General features: G+C 37.5%; 4 protein-coding genes across 12 annotated transcripts; 3 read left to right on the top strand and 1 right to left on the bottom strand.

Moving 5' to 3' along the window:
* Nucleotides 1–964: 964 nt before the first annotated feature.
* On the top strand, nucleotides 965–2,007 carry mRpS18A (mitochondrial ribosomal protein S18A). Its single transcript, XM_011641851.3, has 4 exons — nucleotides 965–1,299; nucleotides 1,414–1,547; nucleotides 1,645–1,768; nucleotides 1,866–2,007. Exons 1-4 carry the CDS (start codon nucleotides 1,197–1,199, stop codon nucleotides 1,982–1,984), a joined length of 480 nt encoding a protein of 159 aa, XP_011640153.1. The 5' UTR covers nucleotides 965–1,196; the 3' UTR covers nucleotides 1,985–2,007.
* A 65-nt stretch (nucleotides 2,008–2,072) lies between these two features.
* Nucleotides 2,073–4,566, top strand: Coprox (oxygen-dependent coproporphyrinogen-III oxidase). 6 transcript variants are annotated; one of them, XM_089085017.1, is made up of 2 exons: nucleotides 2,073–2,093; nucleotides 2,919–4,566. In XM_089085017.1, exon 2 carries the CDS (start codon nucleotides 2,945–2,947, stop codon nucleotides 4,130–4,132), a length of 1,188 nt encoding a protein of 395 aa, XP_088941143.1. In that variant the 5' UTR covers nucleotides 2,073–2,093; nucleotides 2,919–2,944; the 3' UTR covers nucleotides 4,133–4,566. The 6 variants fall into 6 exon arrangements, with proteins under 6 accessions (XP_088941143.1, XP_011640146.2, XP_088941144.1 ...); XM_011641844.2 differs by lacking the exon at nucleotides 2,073–2,093 and adding an exon at nucleotides 2,281–2,435; XM_089085018.1 differs by lacking the exon at nucleotides 2,073–2,093 and adding an exon at nucleotides 2,330–2,351.
* Nucleotides 4,431–11,875, bottom strand: Remo (Remoulade). 4 transcript variants are annotated; one of them, XM_011641846.3, is made up of 13 exons: nucleotides 11,761–11,875; nucleotides 11,203–11,414; nucleotides 10,975–11,118; nucleotides 10,831–10,902; nucleotides 10,668–10,739; nucleotides 10,474–10,545; nucleotides 10,311–10,394; nucleotides 9,911–10,240; nucleotides 9,704–9,840; nucleotides 8,786–9,640; nucleotides 8,463–8,709; nucleotides 8,090–8,383; nucleotides 4,431–8,020 (listed from the first exon to the last, which is right to left on the bottom strand). In XM_011641846.3, the coding sequence occupies exons 2-13, from the start codon at nucleotides 11,388–11,390 to the stop codon at nucleotides 5,683–5,685; spliced, it is 4,833 nt and encodes a 1,610-aa protein (XP_011640148.2). In that variant the 5' UTR covers nucleotides 11,391–11,414; nucleotides 11,761–11,875; the 3' UTR covers nucleotides 4,431–5,682. The 4 variants fall into 4 exon arrangements, with proteins under 4 accessions (XP_011640148.2, XP_011640147.2, XP_088941140.1 ...); XM_011641845.3 differs by having other exon boundaries at nucleotides 11,733–11,866; XM_089085014.1 differs by lacking the exon at nucleotides 11,761–11,875 and adding an exon at nucleotides 11,617–11,712.
* Smu1 (Smu1 spliceosomal factor) lies at nucleotides 11,875–14,401 on the top strand. The gene is made up of 8 exons (XM_011641849.3): nucleotides 11,875–12,183; nucleotides 12,274–12,340; nucleotides 12,408–12,551; nucleotides 12,715–12,829; nucleotides 12,904–13,546; nucleotides 13,628–13,729; nucleotides 13,810–14,146; nucleotides 14,216–14,401. The coding sequence occupies exons 1-8, from the start codon at nucleotides 12,158–12,160 to the stop codon at nucleotides 14,312–14,314; spliced, it is 1,533 nt and encodes a 510-aa protein (XP_011640151.1). The 5' UTR covers nucleotides 11,875–12,157; the 3' UTR covers nucleotides 14,315–14,401.
* The last annotated feature ends 4,749 nt before the right edge of the window (nucleotides 14,402–19,150 follow it).

The following is a 19,150-nucleotide window of genomic DNA, read 5'->3' on the forward strand; positions in this document are numbered from 1 at the left end:
GATTTATAAACAAATTGATCATAGGCATACTTAAACAATTAATATATAAAAAAGACATATCAAAAGTATAATTATATAAGTATAAGTATAATTATTCTATTAATATTAATAGTTTAATATTTTATATTATTTCTCTTTGCACATTTCTAATCAATTCAAATTCATGAATTGTATATACATGTAGGTGTTTTTTTTTAAATTTTTAAATTTGTCCAATCGCTAATCGAAGAACCATATAAAATGATAAGAAAAGATAAGAAATGTCAATTTAATTTATGGAAAAGTTCTCAAAAATTTTGAGAAATTCTCAAAGTGTACGAAATATATTCTAGGTGCTTTAGGCCCGATTATTAGCTTTAAATGAAACTTAAATATGTGTCTGTCTTTATTTATTTAAAAAAAAGATAAGGACAGATATATTTAAGAACTACTTAAAACCAAAATAACGTTGGTGCAATCGGACTTTAATAACACAAGTCGACACAAGTATCGACTTGTTTTGTCCTTATTATTCATTAAATGCTAAGAAAGATAGAACGACGTCACAGTATAAATATATACTTATACGTAACAATGCTTACAATGTTGACTTTATGATTAATAAATGGAAAGCACCTACTATAATGTTGAAAACTTCGTTGAATATTAGTTTTTAAATATAAGATACGAACTTTAACTTTACCGATAGATTTTTTTAACTGAATTCTTTTTAATTGAATTTCTTGCATTTATCTTGTTTCTTTTTTTCTCCAACGTGTAAGAAAGAAGAGGAAAGATGAACGGGTAATTATTTAGAATGCTCCCCTCCCCTCCGATTTTGATAAAATTTTTAACCGCGCTCAATCGACGCGGTTTCAAAATAAAATAATCTGGCAGAAAACGCGGCGGTCTGCCTCGCAAACTGAGATATTAAGCATTAAAGTTATTTTTTTTCTTCCCAGTTCTCCTCGGTTGAGAACATTAACGCGGCTTCCGTCGGACCTCCGACGATGTACCACAGGTTCACTTTTCCTAATTTGTTATTTCTCTTCAACCCCTTATACAATTAGGCACTGTATGAGTTTTTCCCTTTTAAACCGTATATAAAGTAAGGGAGATATTCTAAATAATTACCAATGAATGGTATAAGGGTTCAGTTGAAAAGAAGAGGTCTATCGTCTATTGAGAATCATTGAGCGTCAATGGTATCATAAAAAATGTTGGCTCTCCGTCGGTCTGCAGAATTATTTAGAAAAAGTCTCACTTTGTCACAATGTGAGAGAGGCGTGTCATTGTCCGCAACCACACGATTGAGAGAGAGTAAGTAAATTTGTTCGATCGAATACTGTTTATCAAACGTTTGATATAATTTTAACCTATAATTTTAACCTATAACCTATACCTTTCCTAATTTCATATCTAACATTTTGTCAGTAATCGAGAAGAAGCAAGATAAGGTCCTGACCATTGAAGGTGTCGACTTGCCTCAAAAAAATGAACATATGTTATTGAAGATTGATTCTAAAGCATGTCCCCTTTGTGCCACGGAACTTGATGTTAAACATACCGTAAGTTCTATAACATTAGTAATTTGAACTAAATATAGATAAAAACCTTATAGTTATTAAGTCTAAAACATGTTTTAGCTACTCATATATTTTGCAGGATGTTCTTATTCTAAAACAATTCATACAATCGAATGGAGAGATGCTACCACGAAACATAACTAAGCTATGTAAGGTGCAACATAAAAGAATGTCCATTTTGGTGAAGATGGCACAAGCAGCAGGTTTGTACACAACCGTTTACTTAAATACATCGAAAATGTAATATGTATTGTCAAAGATATACATTTTTAAAACTAATACTTTGCTTTGATTTTCTAGGCTTGTTACCATGTGAATCTATAGAACGAAAAGAAGATGGTTCTGTAATTGGACCAAGATGGAAAAGCTTCAACACTTATTACGATGAGAATACTATTAAATTTAAATATAGACGCTAAGAAATATACAATATAAAACTGAATAGCATAGTTCATTTGCCCACTTGAGCACTGTCATTTTCGTCAAATCATATCAATTTGCTTTTTTACAATAGTAATCATTTCATTGGTATGTAAAAATTCTTATAATATTTAAGATAGTTTTAATTTTGATTGAACTTGTTTATTTTTTGAGTTCTAAAAATGAGAAAAAGATAATATATGAAAAGATGATATATTGAGATTAAAATTAATCCATGTGATAATAGTGGATCTTTCGGGATTTTATTACAGTAGCTGTTGATTTTTATTATGAAAGGTTTTGTTATATATATGTGCTATGAAAGATGGCGCAAGTGTGTATTTCTTCAATCATGACACTCTCACGGTAAAAAATCAGCTGATTCATTAACCTTCACCAGATATCAAGTTTTTCTGAGTCGACGTGTAGCTCGACTGATAGTCAATGGAGGTTCAAACTTAGTTCTCACTTCATATATTTACGAGACATTTTATCTCGCAATTGAATTTCTTTAATGCATTGTAAGAAATAGTCGAGGTTTGGATATTCAAATATCCAAGTTCAGTTTGGAGAGGACTTGTACTAGATAATCAAAAGGTGGCTGAAAAGTGGACTTGTTTCCCTACTTGGGAAAATAAGAAAAGAAAAAGCTTGGTTTTCCTTTAATTTAAATTTTAAAATAGCAAAACATATAAAAATATGAAATAAGTGCTATATATAAACAGTAATAATAGTGAAACTGTACAGGATACGCGAAGTATTTATATTTTGTCAGTCATAAATTTAAAGATACAAATCTTATCAGACAAGTCAGATATCTAATCAGAAAACATTTTGATTACGAAATCATTAATATTTTGTGACACTAAACTAGAAAAAAACTTTAAAGCTTCTTTAAAGCTTTTTAAAAGTTTTATTTTTTTTTTGTTTCAGATAAAAGTAATAATTAGAAGAAAATCATGGCTACAAATTTCATGTTACGAAATTGGAAAAGCCTACGTTCCATTGGCATTTATTGTTATGTTACATGGAGCGGATCGAAGAATTTAAAACATGTTGGAACAGGAATTGTAACAGGATTTGCAGCGTACAGCGTATCCAAGGTTACAATTTCGGCAGCACAGAATGATTTGCATAATTATGTTAAAACTTTTATGGCAGAGCCTATTACAGCTGTTGAGAAATTGCAGAAAAATCAGAATGATATGAAAACAAAGATGGAATTACTGGTGATGAAGACACAAGCAGATTTCTGCAGAGCTCTTGAATCATTGGAAAGTAGCGGATCTTTCAAGGTGGATCGTTGGACCAGGAAGGAGGGTGGTGGTGGTATTACCTGTGTACTACAGGATGGAGAGGTATTCGAGAAGGCTGGCGTTAATGTTTCTGTGGTAACTGGTGTGTTGCCACCAAATGCAATCCAACAGATGAGGGCACGTGGTAAAAAGATGGGAGACTCGGTACCATTCTTTGCAGCTGGCGTGAGTGCTGTAATTCATCCTCGCAATCCCATGATCCCTACGATTCACTTCAATTATCGCTACTTCGAGGTGGAGAATCCAGACGGCACTACTCAATGGTGGTTCGGAGGTGGTACGGATCTCACTCCGTATTATCTGGATGAGGAAGATGCCAAACATTTTCACAAAGCCCTGAGAGCGGCGTGCGACAAGCACGATCCATCTTATTATGCGAAATTTAAAGAATGGTGCGACAATTACTTCAATATCGTCCATCGAGAGGAACGACGCGGCGTGGGTGGAATATTTTTCGACGATCTAGACACTCCGAATCAGAATGAAGCGTTTCAGTTTGTGACTTCTTGCGCTGAGGCAGTTATTCCATCGTACATTCCCTTGGTAGAGAAACACAAGGATGACGGCTACGGGTATCGCGAGAGGCAATGGCAATTATTACGACGAGGTAGATACGTTGAGTTTAATTTAATCTATGATCGCGGTACTAAATTCGGCCTGTATACGCCCGGTGCGCGATACGAGAGTATACTCATGTCTCTTCCATTAAATGCCAAATGGGAGTATATGCATGAACCCGAAGCCGGTTCGAAGGAGTCACAACTTTTGGAGGTATTGAAAAATCCGAGAAATTGGTTGGATGAAGCAAAATCAAGCAATGCACATGTATAAATCATAATAATCTCGAAAAAAATCTAGATAGGTGCAAGATAATATTCCAACTATAGATTATTTTAATACATAATATAAAATTATAACATATAATAAAAATTATAAATCATATAATTATAATATATAATAAAAATGTAAAGATTAGTGATTGAGATTTTGAGAATCGATTTAAAGATATATGAAATAATTCACATAATTTGTTGTTGAATGTTTAGATATTTATCAGATCAATCGAATGTGACATTCGAAGTATCAGACAGAAGTATGTAGAATAATCATATAAAAACACGGACACAAATTGTGTACAATATACATGTATTAATTAATAACTAAGCTTGTATACAATTGTACGTACATTGAAATTTATATTTCTCGAGAAGAAATCAATATAAAAGTAAAAATAATAATAAGACAAAGAAATATGATATATAAAATTTCTCAAGCTGCTTTAACGCATTTAATACGAATTACATTTGTTCATCTTAAAATCTTAATTAAACGTTATTTACAATATAATATCAGGCATTGTTATCGAAAATGGGAGGGGAGTCGTACAGTTAATATTTCTTTTCTATTTAAGTGTATATATTTATGGAAGAAAGTTGATGGTAATCATTCTATTTCATAAATTTAATTTAATATTCAGTCTTCGATTTATAGAAATTTCCGTATTCGTATTTCTTAATTCGTATTAGTTATACAAAGCAAGCGTCATCTTGCTAAAATAAGATACACTCTTATATTCGTTTTAGAGATCATATAAATGCAGAGAAGATATTTATAATATATTTATAATATATTTATAATAAATATATATAAAAAGAATGCTAATATTGTGATGCTATAATATGTTGAACTGTGACAAATATTGAACTATGTATCAGATATCAAATTCATCGATTTCAAATTAGAGAAATATTTCACAGCCAAAATGATTTTATAATCACATCTCTACGTGATATAATCTCTATGTATATAAAGTGAAGAGTATTTGTTCAGGATATGACGAATAATAGTTGCATTCATGCCAAGAAATCAGTCGTGCGATATCGAGACAGCTAAATTAAAAAATTTCTAGATTTTTGATGTAAAGACCAATCTCTATGACATCAATAATTTTTGAAAAAGACTCTGGAATCGGCATGTTGATGTGAGTAATACTCGGACTGATAATATTTTAAAAATTGTCCAAATTTGTTGCATCTACTCCAACTGATTAATCATTTAAAATACAGATTTCACTTACTTTTAATGAACTATCAAGTTGATTGAAGACTATTTCGAGTAAGTTATTTCGAATAATTTTCATTATGTACAAAGTCTTTAAATAATTACATCTTTGAACGCGATATAAATAGCAGAAAACCACGAGTATTTAATATATGAGAGATGCATTGAACACATGATTCTAATAAAAATTAATCTTATAAAGTAATAAAATTATAAAATGCTACTGTCAATAAATGTGCAGTCTATAAAATTATGCATAAAAATAAATATGTCATAGTAGCAGACGAATGAAAAGAGAGGTAATCTAATATCTATATATATTAAACACTTGTTTCCTTTTTAACTGGCAAATGGCTCATTGGCTCGTCCAAATAGATTTCATTAGCCTCAAACTCATGCATATCACTCAACTTTGCAGGTTCCGTACATACGTTCATTTCGCTTATTAAATTGAGATTATTGATATCGCGCGAACTGGATCTACTAATTGACGGGATATCAGTGAGAGAACTGAAATTCTTCTCTGAGAGAAGATCTTTCGATTCGGGTGCAGTTAACACATTATGATCCACGTCTGGCAGTTGCGATTCCTCGTGAGAGTTATTTTCTTCTAAACTTTTATCGGAGATACAATAAATATTCGATAGAGAACAGGCGTAGGGAGTTTCCGCGTGTGGTGTCAATGTGCACGGATTATCACTAGTCAAGCTGTTTATCTCGAAGAGCGAACGGTCGAACGATCCTCGGGATTCAGGAACTTCTTGCCCGCACAGGTTTGAGCTGGTTGTACTTTGTACATCTATGAGCGACGGTTTCGAGTACTCGCGGTGCTTCAATGATGAGATATCATTCAGCGAATTACAGTAGCTATTCATCGGCGGTTTTTCGTGCTCCAATGGTAGGCAGTACATGCTGTTGGAGAGATATAAGCGTCCCATCATATTTCTCGAAACATATTCTTCTTCAGCACTGACGTCGATCTCGCTCACGCTGGGACACCTTTTCCTCGAGAAATGATCCTCCTGTGCCGTCTCTATATTCTCGCAAATTTCGGGCAGATTATGATCGCTCCGCTCGCTAGTCATCTGCGTAACAGTATCCATTTCGGAACTGTATTCCAAACTGCACTGCTGAGAGACGTTTCGTAGATGCCATTCTTCATCCGTCTTCGAAACGTCCGCGTCCGAGTCTTGTGCCATTCTCCTCAGTTGCGGCGTTTCTCTCGCCGTATTGGACATCACGACATTAACGTGCGGGCTGTCCTGTTGCGCGCTATTGTTGATCTTTTTGACGCTACGCATCAGGTTTTCCTGACCGATAACGAAGCGTATCGGAATGTTTCTTTCCTCGGAGATGCTGCCGCCGCTGTCCGACAATATGTTTACGTTTTTGATATCGTTTATAGGATTCAACTCGACATGTATATTAGTGTTGTTCACTTTGGCGCTGCTACTTAGGATGCTGCGTTCCAGGCTATTGTTGATCTTCGCGGTAGGTCGAGGTATAGAAACGCAACTGCCGCCATCACTAGTAACTCCACCATCACCCTGTTTCCTAGGGCCGAGATTATTCTTCTTCCCAGTAGCGTGTCTCCGTTGTTTTTTGAAGAACTTTCTGGCGACGCCGCTCTGATGAGGGTTGTAAAACATCTCGACACAGGCCGACGATGGTTCGGTATACGTAGTAACGGAATTATTAGAACGATACTGATGACGATGCATTACTATCAGATTCGCCGCTTTCGTGTTCACGGAAACAGCAGGTATATTTTCACGATTAACCGGAAAATCCGCGAGCTTTGAACTGTTGTAGAGCTGCGATTGATTGGTGTTTCGCGACGAAGCCACAGAATTCGTGTCGGATATCGCCTGAGTGGCTTGTGAATTTGATATTGGTGGGACAAAATTTTGCACCAAGGGCTGCGTCGGGATCGCGGCATTCGCATCGCACACACTCCTGGTACGACAACAACGATTTTTACGCTTCTCTAGCCAGCATCGCATCTTCAACCATTGACTCCGGACATCGTTACGAGCGATCCCGTAAAAAAATAATACAAACATACCGAGCGAACTTGTAGTAATGGCGTACATCACGGCAAATACCGTCTCTTCGAATGGCATGGAGTCAAATGGCTTAATCGTTACCGCAGCTGCACTACCCCAAGACATCAGATATAGTACCAACATAATGATTTGGCCTTTCCATTGCGTAAATTGCGAGTGTTCCGGATCTTCCATGTCAGAGGATACAGTCTGCGTACTGCGCATGCTGTTCCTATCTCCGGAAGGATTCGCATTCGGCTCCAATAATTCTAGATCCATGTTCTCCGTTGCCTGAGTACCCTCGGACAATTGCGCGTTCGTATCGACATTCTGAATCGCACGTCTGATGAGCAGAAGAAAGATGACCAGATACGCAATTAAAATTCCGGACGGTATAAAAAGCGCAGCAAGCGCCGGTCCGGATGTGAGAAAGCAATGAGAATAACCGGCATATTCGCGCAAGTTGATCGCGCCGGATATTCCACAGATTATCAAGGCTACACCCCAACCAACTAAATAGAGTCCTAACAAAGGTTTGGGTATAGGTTGATCCGGAAGTTCATCATCGGGTATCACATTGAGGCCTGGTTTCGTCAGTTTTTTGTACATATTACTGAAAGAACAGAATTTCGATTAATATTTTATCTTCTTCGATAAACATTTTATCTTCTTTAATACTTACCTAGCAGATACTGCCATCCACAATAGGCAACATAACGACAGATAATGCAAAGCAAGACCAACACCTTGACAAATCTCGAGATGCTCTGTTTGTTGGATGCCGATGCTATATAGGAACGACAATAACGCCATGGCGAACCAAGTGTTGATAATGGAGTGTTTCGCCTTCTTAGGCATTGTGATGGAAGTATAAGAAATAATATACGTCACGGACATGATCATCAAGCAGGTTATCGTCATAAAACTGCCGATATATATCGCGGGATGCGAGTACCTAAATTTTGCTCCATGTAAACTGCAAATCATATAACAATAAAATTATTAAAAAAAATGTAAAAAAACTATAAATAATAAAAATTAGAAAAGCCTCGTACCTATTTCCGTTCTTATCAAGATGCGAAACTTCCTGCAAAAGTCCATAATATCCCAATCTGTTGCAATGGAAGACTATCAGATTATTCAATAGATTGGTTAAATGACATCCATCGCTAGTCCAAGCTCCCACATTATTTAATGTTTCGTCCCATACTACTGGTCTCGGTCTTTTCCCGTTGTAATGATACAATGGTGCCTTTAGCATAACATAAACCGGTTCGGATAAATTTCGTATTGATGTACCAACTGCAAAAAGTTAGGTAATTTAAAATCTAAAAATATCATGAAAAAATTTTTGCAGGTTATAAGATTTGTAACTTACTTAATTTACTACCGACGATGCAAGTTGATATATCCATGCTGTTATTTGCGATTGTCTTAGGAAATAGTCTGTTATCGCTATACATGGATATCATGAGTTGTTGAGTTATCACGCTGTCTTGCGAATGTTGGAGCAAAGAAGCAGGTAACTGAATGGAAGCCTCTATCGTCTTATCTTTTGTATTGATCGGCATCGTCCTGTTAATCGTTGTACAATGCAGAAATCTTGCGTCTGAATCGGCACTCACAGCGACGTTGGTATACCACGTACATGTTAATCCACCGAAACTGTCACGTTTGACTCGAAACTCCTCGAGTGCCATGTACTTTTTATGTGACTGGATGGATGGTGTAAATTCTATAATACGTTCGATCGCTTTGATCAATCTCGTGCAAGCTTTAAAACTTATTTCCGCTCTCTTCAACATCTCTTTCGATAATTTCATCATCGAACTGACAATGTCGATCAACATGATTCCGAGTTCCTTCTCGTCTACTAGGAAACTCAAGTAATTTTCTATGGTCCGCACGATAAAATGGATCTCAACCGGATCTGTTAATTTTACTGAACCGTTTCCCGTATAATTCTTGAATCTCTTAGCTGTCTCCAGCAAACTGCTTTTCGTCAGAGACAGATTAACTTTCGAAAATTGCTCCAAAATTTTCGTTGTATGAGATATGTACGGACACGATTCTGTATTTAAATATTCCCATTGACCACTCATGTTACAATGATAAAAAGCTTTTAAAGACGCTTGCATCAAACCCGACAGACGACTGCCTTCGCAGGGCAGTTCTGCTTTCCATCCTACTATCGTTTTCGGCCATGTGTAAATACCCTTGTTGTTTCTCGTTACTAAAAAGAGATTATGTTGTAATTAGCAGTTCTTTTACAAGGTTATAAGATTTGATTCATTACCTGCCAGAGGACAATAACGCGTATGTTCGGATATCACGATAACACTGACTGCTTTCGATTTGTTGCCATTTGTGGAAACTAATAAACAATTCCATTGTCCATTGTGTTCTTCTTTGATCGGGACTATACTAAGAGCACTGAAGAAAAAATCCGTAATGATAATTATTTGATATTTTTTTAAGATAATTTGTAAATCCTTTGTATTACCTGTCTACGATACCGCTATCTGAAAGGTATCTATTGTCAACCTTAATATTAGGTAAACTTTTTCGCGGATCCTTGTAAGCACTCAAGTCCACGATATCAGCGGTAGCATTAGGATACCATAACCAGTTCAATCTGGCACTTTTGTCTATCGTAATGCTGGGCGCTCTACACTTCAAAGTAATCGAATCTCCAGCAAAGACTACTTGATTTTGAACCGGACGTATTTCAATTGTTGGCGATATCCATTGGCACTGAAATTCTTCCAAAAATCTTAATTTCTTCAGTGGTTGTCCTTTGGCGATAGATGGCGATGCACATTTTGGCAGTGGACTGAAAATCAAATAGATAAAGGACCCATCAGTATAAGTAATCGTAATCATGAATGCATGATATACGTTACTTTAATTTAATCGAAGAATTGTAGATCCAATTACTAAACCAGTATAGATCACAGTTACATTTCCAAGGATTATTAGACAAATCTCTGAAATGCATATAGATCACGTTAAAACTTTTATTATATGGATATAATGGAGAAATGAGTTTAAACTAGTTTTACTCACAGCTGTTTTAACAACTTGAGCCCATGAAACGTTCCTTCTTTTAAAGTAGTTAGACTGTTCCCGCTTAATTTCCTAAAATATAAAGACATATGATTGTGTAATAGGACAGAATGGATTTTCAAATCGTAATATATACACATAGAAAGCGACTAGTAAAATTAATATGTGCTAGTGTAAATTTTGCTTTAACTTACAAACGATCTAAGGCCAGCAAATTATGAAATAAAGATGACGCCAGAGCAGATATTTTATTTCCAGACAAATCGCTAGAGCAACAAAGCAAAAAATGCATAAGACGAAAAAAAATATCTCTGTAAAAAACTTTTATATACATCAAATCTTTCTCTCTAGACTTACAGCCTTTTCAGGTTTGATAATTTCTTGAATGCATAACTGTCTATCGTTGATATTTGGTTCTGACTCAAATCTCTGAAATTATTGAAGTTTATGAGATTACAGAAATTAAAAGACTTATAAATAAATTTATATATAAATTCTTACAGTCGCTCCAAGTTTTCCAAGCCATTGAAACAATCTTCGCCTATAGAACTAATTTTATTTTTGGATAAATCAAGCCGCCTCAAATTTGTCAAATTTGTAAATACATCCGCTTGAATCACGTAAATAGCATTTTTGCTCAAATCTCTGTAATAGATTTGGTATTAACTTCACATCTGACTTAGAAACTAAAAAGTAGAACAACAAAAGTAGAACACAAAGCAGCCTTACAGCTGTATAAGTTCCACGCTGACTTTGTTGACATCCACATCCTTGATGTCTTCCAAGTGGTCGCCACATTTGAGACGTAACCACTCAGCTTGAGCACCAACCGACTTGCATGAACAATGTTGCGGACAAAATTGAACCGCAACAGTCCATGTTAGAAACAAAATAGCGAACAGAAAACTGACTTTCATGATTGGAGAAGGATGGCCGTTAATCTGGAAAAATAAAATTTACCTCTTAAAATTGAAAATGAGTGAAGCATCATGCACACACATACAGTTGCCATCCGAGATACTCTGCAATTTGAGTATCTCCGAATTGAATTACTGCGGCAAATAAGTACGTTATCGAAATAATAAACTTTCCTGAGAAAAACAGCGAATACGAATAAAAAAATTAATTGAAAAAAAAGAATACTTTGCTGTCACTTTTTGACAGATGTTGAGAACAGTGCGGATCGTTAAAACTGATTTTTCGCGAACCGCAAAATTAGCGGCACGGGACGGGGGACAGATACATCCCGAGGTACTCACGGCCCAGTTAAAGATCGCGGACTCTCACATTGTTGAGAAGCGGATTTTAAATAGCCCCATTTTATTTGTGTAGTCCGTGTGTTATTGACGCTGCGGTCCAGGGAAGACTAGGTAGTGGAGAATCTGGAGCAAGGTATCCGTCGCGCTATCTGACGAGAGCGGCCGATACTTGTCGAGGTTGGTTGCTGCGTCGAGAAATACATATTTATGGCGAGTTGACTTTGCGTCGTTCTCCTTCCGGTTTTTACTCCGAAATTTCATTAGGATTTTGACGGCTGCGATCGCCTTCGCTGCCACGAACGTTCTGTACCCACGAACGATGCAGATGTGCGGTCAGTTACATCGACGAGCAGGTTGTCTAAGATATAACCTTTGACTGTCGAAGCGTTTGTTTTGCTGTGTCTGAAATCGGGATATATTTAGAGATGTCGATCGAAATAGAATCTGCCGAGTAAGTGAGATGATCCCGATACGTTTTCACTACTATAAAATTGTCAAACGTGAACTGTATCATTGAACGATGTATTTTTTCGTTTTTCAGTGTGATCCGACTGATACAACAGTATCTTAAGGAGTCAAATCTTGTAAAGACGCTACAGACGTTACAGGTATTTCCTTTTCAACATTTTATATACGTTTTTTCATTACTTCTTTGCTAATGTATTTTGTATGCAGGAAGAGACGGGTGTATCACTTAATACAGTGGACAGCGTGGATGGATTTGTTGCTGATATAAATAATGGACATTGGGATACAGTTTTGAAAGCTATACAGTCATTGAAACTACCTGACAAGAAACTTATTGATTTGTATGAACAGGTAGATACATTAAGTTAGAAAAATATGATATAATAATCTTAATCATATTATTTCACAAGTTTCTTTAAATATCTTAAATCTTTTAGAGATCTGAATCAAAGATATACAATGCATTGTTATATCTTTTTCCTATGATGATATTTATAAATTTTATTTTGTTTAGGTTGTTCTAGAATTAATCGAGCTGCGAGAATTAGGTGCGGCACGTTCTTTATTAAGACAGACTGATCCCATGATTATGATGAAACAACAGGAACCAGAAAGGTACATTCACTTAGGTATGTATCATATATATCTATATTTTTTTTTATAAAAAGGTCTTTTTGTTTTGTAACTTCATATTATTTTACAGAGAATTTACTCGCACGTTCGTATTTTGATCCACGTGAAGCATACCCTGATGGAAGTACAAAGGAGAAACGTAGAGCATACATAGCTACTGCTCTTGCTGGCGAAGTATCAGTAGTACCTTCTAGCAGGTTGCTTGCTTTATTGGGACAAGCATTGAAGTGGCAGCAACATCAGGGTTTATTACCTCCTGGTACCACAATAGATTTGTTCCGAGGAAAAGCAGCGGTACGCGATCAGGAAGATGAGAAATTTCCGACGCAATTGTCGAAGCAAATCAAATTCGGTCAGAAATCACATGTGGAGTGCGCACGTTTCTCTCCTGATGGTCAATATTTGGTGACTGGCTCAGTGGACGGTTTTATCGAAGTATGGAACTTTACAACTGGTAAAATTAGGAAAGACTTGAAATACCAGGCACAAGATAATTTCATGATGATGGAGCAAGCGGTGCTATCAATGGCATTTAGTCGCGACAGCGAAATGTTAGCGGGCGGTGGTCAGGATGGCAAAATCAAGGTTTGGAGGGTGCAGAGTGGCCAATGCTTGAGAAGATTTGAAAAAGCACATTCGAAAGGTGTTACTTGCCTACAATTTAGCAGAGACAACAGTCAAATATTATCAGCTTCGTTTGATACTACTATAAGGTAAATTAAAACGCAATTGTATTTCAAATATATTTCAGCAATAAATATAATATTATTAACAGCCTCAAATAAACTTCATAGGATACATGGCCTTAAGTCTGGGAAAACTCTCAAGGAATTCCGCGGTCATAACTCGTTTGTCAATGAAGTCGTATTTTCCCCAGATGGTCATAATATAATTAGGTATTTATTACAAACATTATATTACAGATAAGAAAATAATTCCTATTTCTGCAAACAAATGTTTTAACTTTATTTTACAGCGCATCTTCGGATGGAACTGTGAAAATTTGGAGTCTGAAGACCACCGAATGCATAGGCACCTACAAATCATTAGGAGCTGCCGACCTCACAGTGAACAGTATACATCCTCTTCCTCGAAATCCAGAACACTTCGTTGTGTGCAATCGTTCGAACACAGTAGTAATTATGAACATGCAAGGACAAATAGTAAGATCATTTTCCAGCGGTAAACGAGAAGGAGGTGACTTCGTAACCACAGTGGTGAGTCCGCGTGGCGAATTTATCTATTGCGTCGGTGAGGATCTCGTGTTATACTGTTTTTCCACGTCATCGGGAAAGCTCGAAAGGACCCTTAATGTAAGTATTACCCGATATTTCATCATGATATTTGTTTTTTTCTGATTAACAGCGTTCCGGCTCTTTTAGATACACGAGAAGGACGTGATCGGCTTGGCGCATCATCCCCATCAAAATTTATTATGTTCTTATAGCGAAGACGGTCTATTGAAACTATGGAAACCATAAATAAAATCAGAAAACTTTTTTTTTTATTTCAATGCAGAAAATAAGAATGTTATCTTCATGTATTGTAATACAGCATTTTTTACAGCGGCTGTGGTATTACAAATTTATTCCTGAATTATTATATGATGCATTAATCCATTTATTCTTTTATCTTAATATTGTCCGATCAGTGAAGAAAATATATCTATAATATATATAATTTCGATTTCACTTTAACAAAAAATGAGACTATTTTCTTGCATGGCAGGGGTGTTATAATTTTAAATCTTTATAACTCTTCTTTGCGTTTTTCACGATTTGTTTTGCTTCTTGTTAGAATGGGAACGCGTTAACGAGGAAAGAAAAGGCGTGATTTTTCATGGAAAAATCATCAATATCGCTGAAGCATCCGATGTAACGTGTTCTACACGATCAATAATAGACATTACGCTCGCCTGTATCTGATTGTGCGAACCTAATCGTTATAACGTCGCCGACGTTAATTGAGGCAGGTAGATAGGATACGGGGTGGGTGGTTGGTCGGACTCGTTCGGGACTAAGTGCATCTCCTCTCGTACCTATCCCCCTACGCATCGTCACGTAGCGCGGGCCCTTGGCCGGCGCGCGCTTGAACGTAATTGGGCCCGAGCAAATAAGCAATCACTATATTTCGGCTCGGCAAATATTATAATAACAGACTGGTAGGGTTAACCGGGTTATCGGTCGTATGATCAGTGGTCGGCTCAGGCGTCTTAGACAGCGCCAAAACCAGCACCGACCTGCCGCTTCTTTTTGCGCACGTCCGCTCATGGCTTATGTAGCCGCTTACCGAAAACGACCCTTCGTTAATATCTTCATAAAACCCTATGCGCGAAAATGTATCCGCCGAGGGACGACGATTAATCAAATCGATGCAGGGTCTAATCGAAGAGTAATCTTATTCCAAATGGGACCCAATGGACCCCGCTTCTGGTCGATGACGTAAAATTCTTTTAATAGATCTCTGCTAGCTTTTGTCTTATCGTTGCTTTTCGGTCTCTTTCGTCTATTCAATTTTTAATTTTAAATTTCTTCTACAATCGATGTGTGAGATTAATGGAGAGAAACAGGGATTTAATATTCATATAAATCTTTGAAACTTAATTCACATGAAATTTTTTTTATCTTTAATATGAAATCATTTCAAGAGTTGTTTTGAAAATACAATATCATAAATAATTAACTTTATTATATTTAAATTTTTATAACGCGTTTTTGGCAAGATGCATTTCCTTGTTTTCCAGTGATACAAAACCCGTCATTTACAACGACAAAATCGGCGGAATTTTCTCACAAAATAGGATTATATAAAAGACCGCGTGAAATTTTACTGTCGGTTCTTTTGGTATGTAATCCACACGTGGAAACAAATGAACCGGAAAGTCGTTCCGCTTTCTTGTTAGTCCCGGCTAATGCGACTTTAATGCTATTGGAAGTTTTTCACTTTACTCCAGTTTCCTGTCGGTAGTTCGTGTCGGTAGTTGGACCAATTATCGGTTGGATTCTTGGTCTCACCGACGATCTTTTTTCCTTATAGTTATACCCAGTACCGCCGACGATCTTTACGTGATTCCTGATTGCTCTTTGATGTTGTACTTGTTTACTATATACGAAGCATAAATATATATTTATAAAACTTAGTAACAAAAATAAATGCAATATAATTTTAGCAATTTAATTAAATAAAATCTAAATTCGAAGGTAGGAAAAATTCGGCGCGATGTGTTTTATACAGCTGATTGATCTCGACTATATCTGCTGCACGTCGTACTTTCAGATTGTAAGAGCACAAAGGAAACTGAATTCGAATTAAAGGAGATTGTCTGCGCCGGGATCGACGGGGTAATCTTCGTGCCTGTGTCGGTGACCTACCGCGAGGATGCACGCTCGAAACGATTAGACGACGCATGCAGCGTGTCTGCGGGACTGTTTTGTGTCCGGGTGAAACGCGTGTAATCATAAGGATCGATCGTATTCAGCGTGCCGTAAAGGATTTTTGAACGGTCGAATTAACTGTATACGCCGCCGTTACACGCAAAACCAGATGCCACTCTTAGCGTTACCGGTACCGTAATCGCTATCACCTCTCGTAAAGGCGGCTTGGCTCACAGACGGACGCGACAATCGCATCGCGCGGCTACGAATTGACATTCACTTCGAATGGTAGGCAAAACCGCGCACTTAAGACGCGGGGAATCAAGTGCGATTATGTAACAAAATGCAGCGGAAGAGCGACGGGGTGGCAGGTGCCCCGTAAACTTTCGTGAAAGGGCAGGAGACGCGGCGAATCCCCATCACGAGGGAGGAACTACGAACGGTTGATCTTCGGGAAGGGAAATTCGCTTCACTAATTTCGCTTCTTCCGACGTGATATCGTACGAGTGCCTTCAGTCGTTATCGGATATATATCTATAAGAGCATCTGTTTACCCTTACGCACACAATCGTAAGTCTTTTAACAATAAAATCGTCTGTCTATAATTATTTCTTTTAGAGATTATAATATCCATTTTATTCTTGCATCTACTAATAATTAGGCGGTGTTTAAGAGTCTTTTCGGGGTTTTACGGATTTTAATAACGTGCGGAGCCGAATCTTTCGGAGAAGACGAATCATCCGGGATCACCCCCGTTGATGATATTAGCGATACGAAGAGGCGGTCGCAGATCTTACTTGAGTCTCTTCGCCTAGCTCTCGTTTCCGTATTTCCGGAAGACTCCCCAATTTCGCGATCATAATTTGTTAATAATTGGACATTTTGGTGGTGGGACCAATAGTAGAAGGGCCTTCCTCTCGCTGGCCAACTGGCCCCAGGTGTGTGCACGGGGAGCGTGGCGGACGCGTGCTTCTCCCCTCTTTTAACCTTCGCTTGCAGCCGAACGCGCTCGATTCGATTCGCTCCTTTCTTCTTCTTCTTCTTCTTCTTCTTCGTTCTCTTCTGCTTCTTTCACCCCGAGTTCTTCTCTTCCGTTCGCTCTCGTCTCTCTGAGTACGCCTCCGAACGCTCTCGCTGTAATTTGATGCGCGCGTGAAATTCCTATTCGCAGATATTGATTCACAGATGTATGAGAAGTAGCGATGGACTACAAAGCCGAGGGATGATCGGATCGTAATCTTACATTATGCATGACAAAAATAATATAGAAGAAAAAAATCAATCGATTGAATTAATTGAATAGTTAAATCAAATTGAAGAATTTAAGTAGATATGTAAATGAATAACAATTTTATCTGTCATTAAATTTATTAAATTAAATGATCTCTTTGTAAAATTTTATTTGCTTAGGAAACTATATTTATTTTAAATGACAAAATTATGCTTACTGTCGATTGACTAAAAAATTGATATAGAAAGAGCAAGGAATGAAAGTCAAATCATTTCTGATAGAGCAAATTAGTGGCAGATTTTTCGTTAATTGCCGTGCAATCAATGAAACTTCAGCGGGCGAGACAGTAAAATGGTTAAATGGGGTAACGTCGTGCGTAGTTAAACCGGCGGTGGTAAGTTTCGGTGCGGTACCGCGGCGGGGAGGGATTTGCATTCGCGGAAAGGTGGCAATTACTCGCGGAACGGAATATAACGCAATTATCGAATTAACCCTCGCACCCCCACATAATTGGTCGCGACTTCACGATTTAAGTGGATAATCATTGGGAACCGGCTGAACGGGCGAGCGCCGAAATTCGCCGGGCGAGCGTCAGGGAATGTGGGGCGGCCGATCGAGCGGTGCATCGTGTAATTTTCCTTGCACGTTACGTACGCACGCATCGTTTGCTCTAATGGTGAATTTAACGGACGACCTCGCTTCCTTCCGAAACATTCCTATCGGGAAATATCGATCGGGTCTTATCCGTCTTCTCTTCCTTATTAATCTGTGCCAATTAAAAAAAAAAAATCAAACGTTACAAAAAAAAAAAAAGAAAACTGTGAGGCGCATCGTTCTTCGTAAAATTTCTCCTTTCAAAGCGCGATTCGTTATAAAGTATTAATTTGACATGGCGTAACGTGCCTGTCTGTCTCGATCGAGCGAGGGAAATCGATCGAGCAATTGGTAGCGCGGACTGTATAGAAAAGATTTTGCTCCCGATCGAAGAGGAGCACTCGGTCGCTCAGGAGGGTGCCGCATTGTTTCGTTATGGCGGGCGTTCGTTTTCACCTTCGTCTCCTCCCTCATTTGCGCGGACGTCATTGTATCGCGGGCTGCTGAAAAACGGCCATTGTATCGTCGATTTCAATGCATGAATCTCAAAATAGGGCGATTGTTTCACTCCTCTTTGAGTCTATTCTTCTCGGCGCCGGCTAATCTGCCGGCATTCATTGGCACCGACGACGATTTACAAAACATCGAGATCACTAGCCTCGTTTGAAGGAATCTCGAAAATCCGGAGCGCTGAAAGTTATTCTATAATTTGAACGAATCTCTCAAATTAACGGTGTACTTCAGCGGTGACTATGAATCTTGATTAAAACTTCCGAAGATTTTAATAACAATTTTTATAATCTTAAATAAAGAATAAATTGAGAATAAACTATCCAAAATGTTTATAGGTATTATTTGTTAGATAGAAAATTTTTAAATAAATTTTTTTAAATAAATGGATTCATTGTTCATCGTGTATCTTGGGCGTGTCGCGCTGCACCGTGTGAAACTCGTCAACTTTTTCGAACGAGAGCATTCGTAACTGTCTCGTACTCCGGCTGGAAACTTCGATTCAATCACGGGCACCACCCCCTCGTTTCTAAGGGCGCTTCCTCAGCCTTAATCACTAGGCTACCGGCGCTTCGAGAACACTCCGTATTCATTTTACAAAGCCGTGC

This window comes from Pogonomyrmex barbatus, unplaced genomic scaffold, assembly GCF_055798465.1.
Source record: "Pogonomyrmex barbatus isolate J1 unplaced genomic scaffold, ASM5579846v1 scaffold9, whole genome shotgun sequence".
NCBI classification, from domain to species: Eukaryota; Metazoa; Arthropoda; class Insecta; order Hymenoptera; family Formicidae; genus Pogonomyrmex; species Pogonomyrmex barbatus.

Bases quoted from the DNA above. Each gene is read 5' to 3' on its own strand.
- mRpS18A (XM_011641851.3), top strand. From the start codon at position 1,197: ATGTTGGCTCTCCGTCGGTCTGCAGAATTATTTAGAAAAAGTCTCACT. The intron at 1,300-1,413 runs GTAAGTAAATTT...ACATTTTGTCAG, and splicing joins AACCACACGATTGAGAGAGA to TAATCGAGAAGAAGCAAGAT. The intron at 1,769-1,865 runs GTTTGTACACAA...TTGATTTTCTAG, and splicing joins GAAGATGGCACAAGCAGCAG to GCTTGTTACCATGTGAATCT.
- Coprox (XM_089085017.1), top strand. From the start codon at position 2,945: ATGGCTACAAATTTCATGTTACGAAATTGGAAAAGCCTACGTTCCATT.
- Remo (XM_011641846.3), bottom strand. From the start codon at position 11,390: ATGAAAGTCAGTTTTCTGTTCGCTATTTTGTTTCTAACATGGACTGTT. The intron at 10,395-10,473 runs GTGAGTAAAACT...TATGCATTTCAG, and splicing joins CTCAAGTTGTTAAAACAGCT to AGATTTGTCTAATAATCCTT. The intron at 10,241-10,310 runs GTAACGTATATC...TTTGATTTTCAG, and splicing joins AATTCTTCGATTAAATTAAA to TCCACTGCCAAAATGTGCAT.
- Smu1 (XM_011641849.3), top strand. From the start codon at position 12,158: ATGTCGATCGAAATAGAATCTGCCGA. The intron at 12,341-12,407 runs GTATTTCCTTTT...TTTTGTATGCAG, and splicing joins AGACGCTACAGACGTTACAG to GAAGAGACGGGTGTATCACT. The intron at 14,147-14,215 runs GTAAGTATTACC...CGGCTCTTTTAG, and splicing joins AGCTCGAAAGGACCCTTAAT to ATACACGAGAAGGACGTGAT.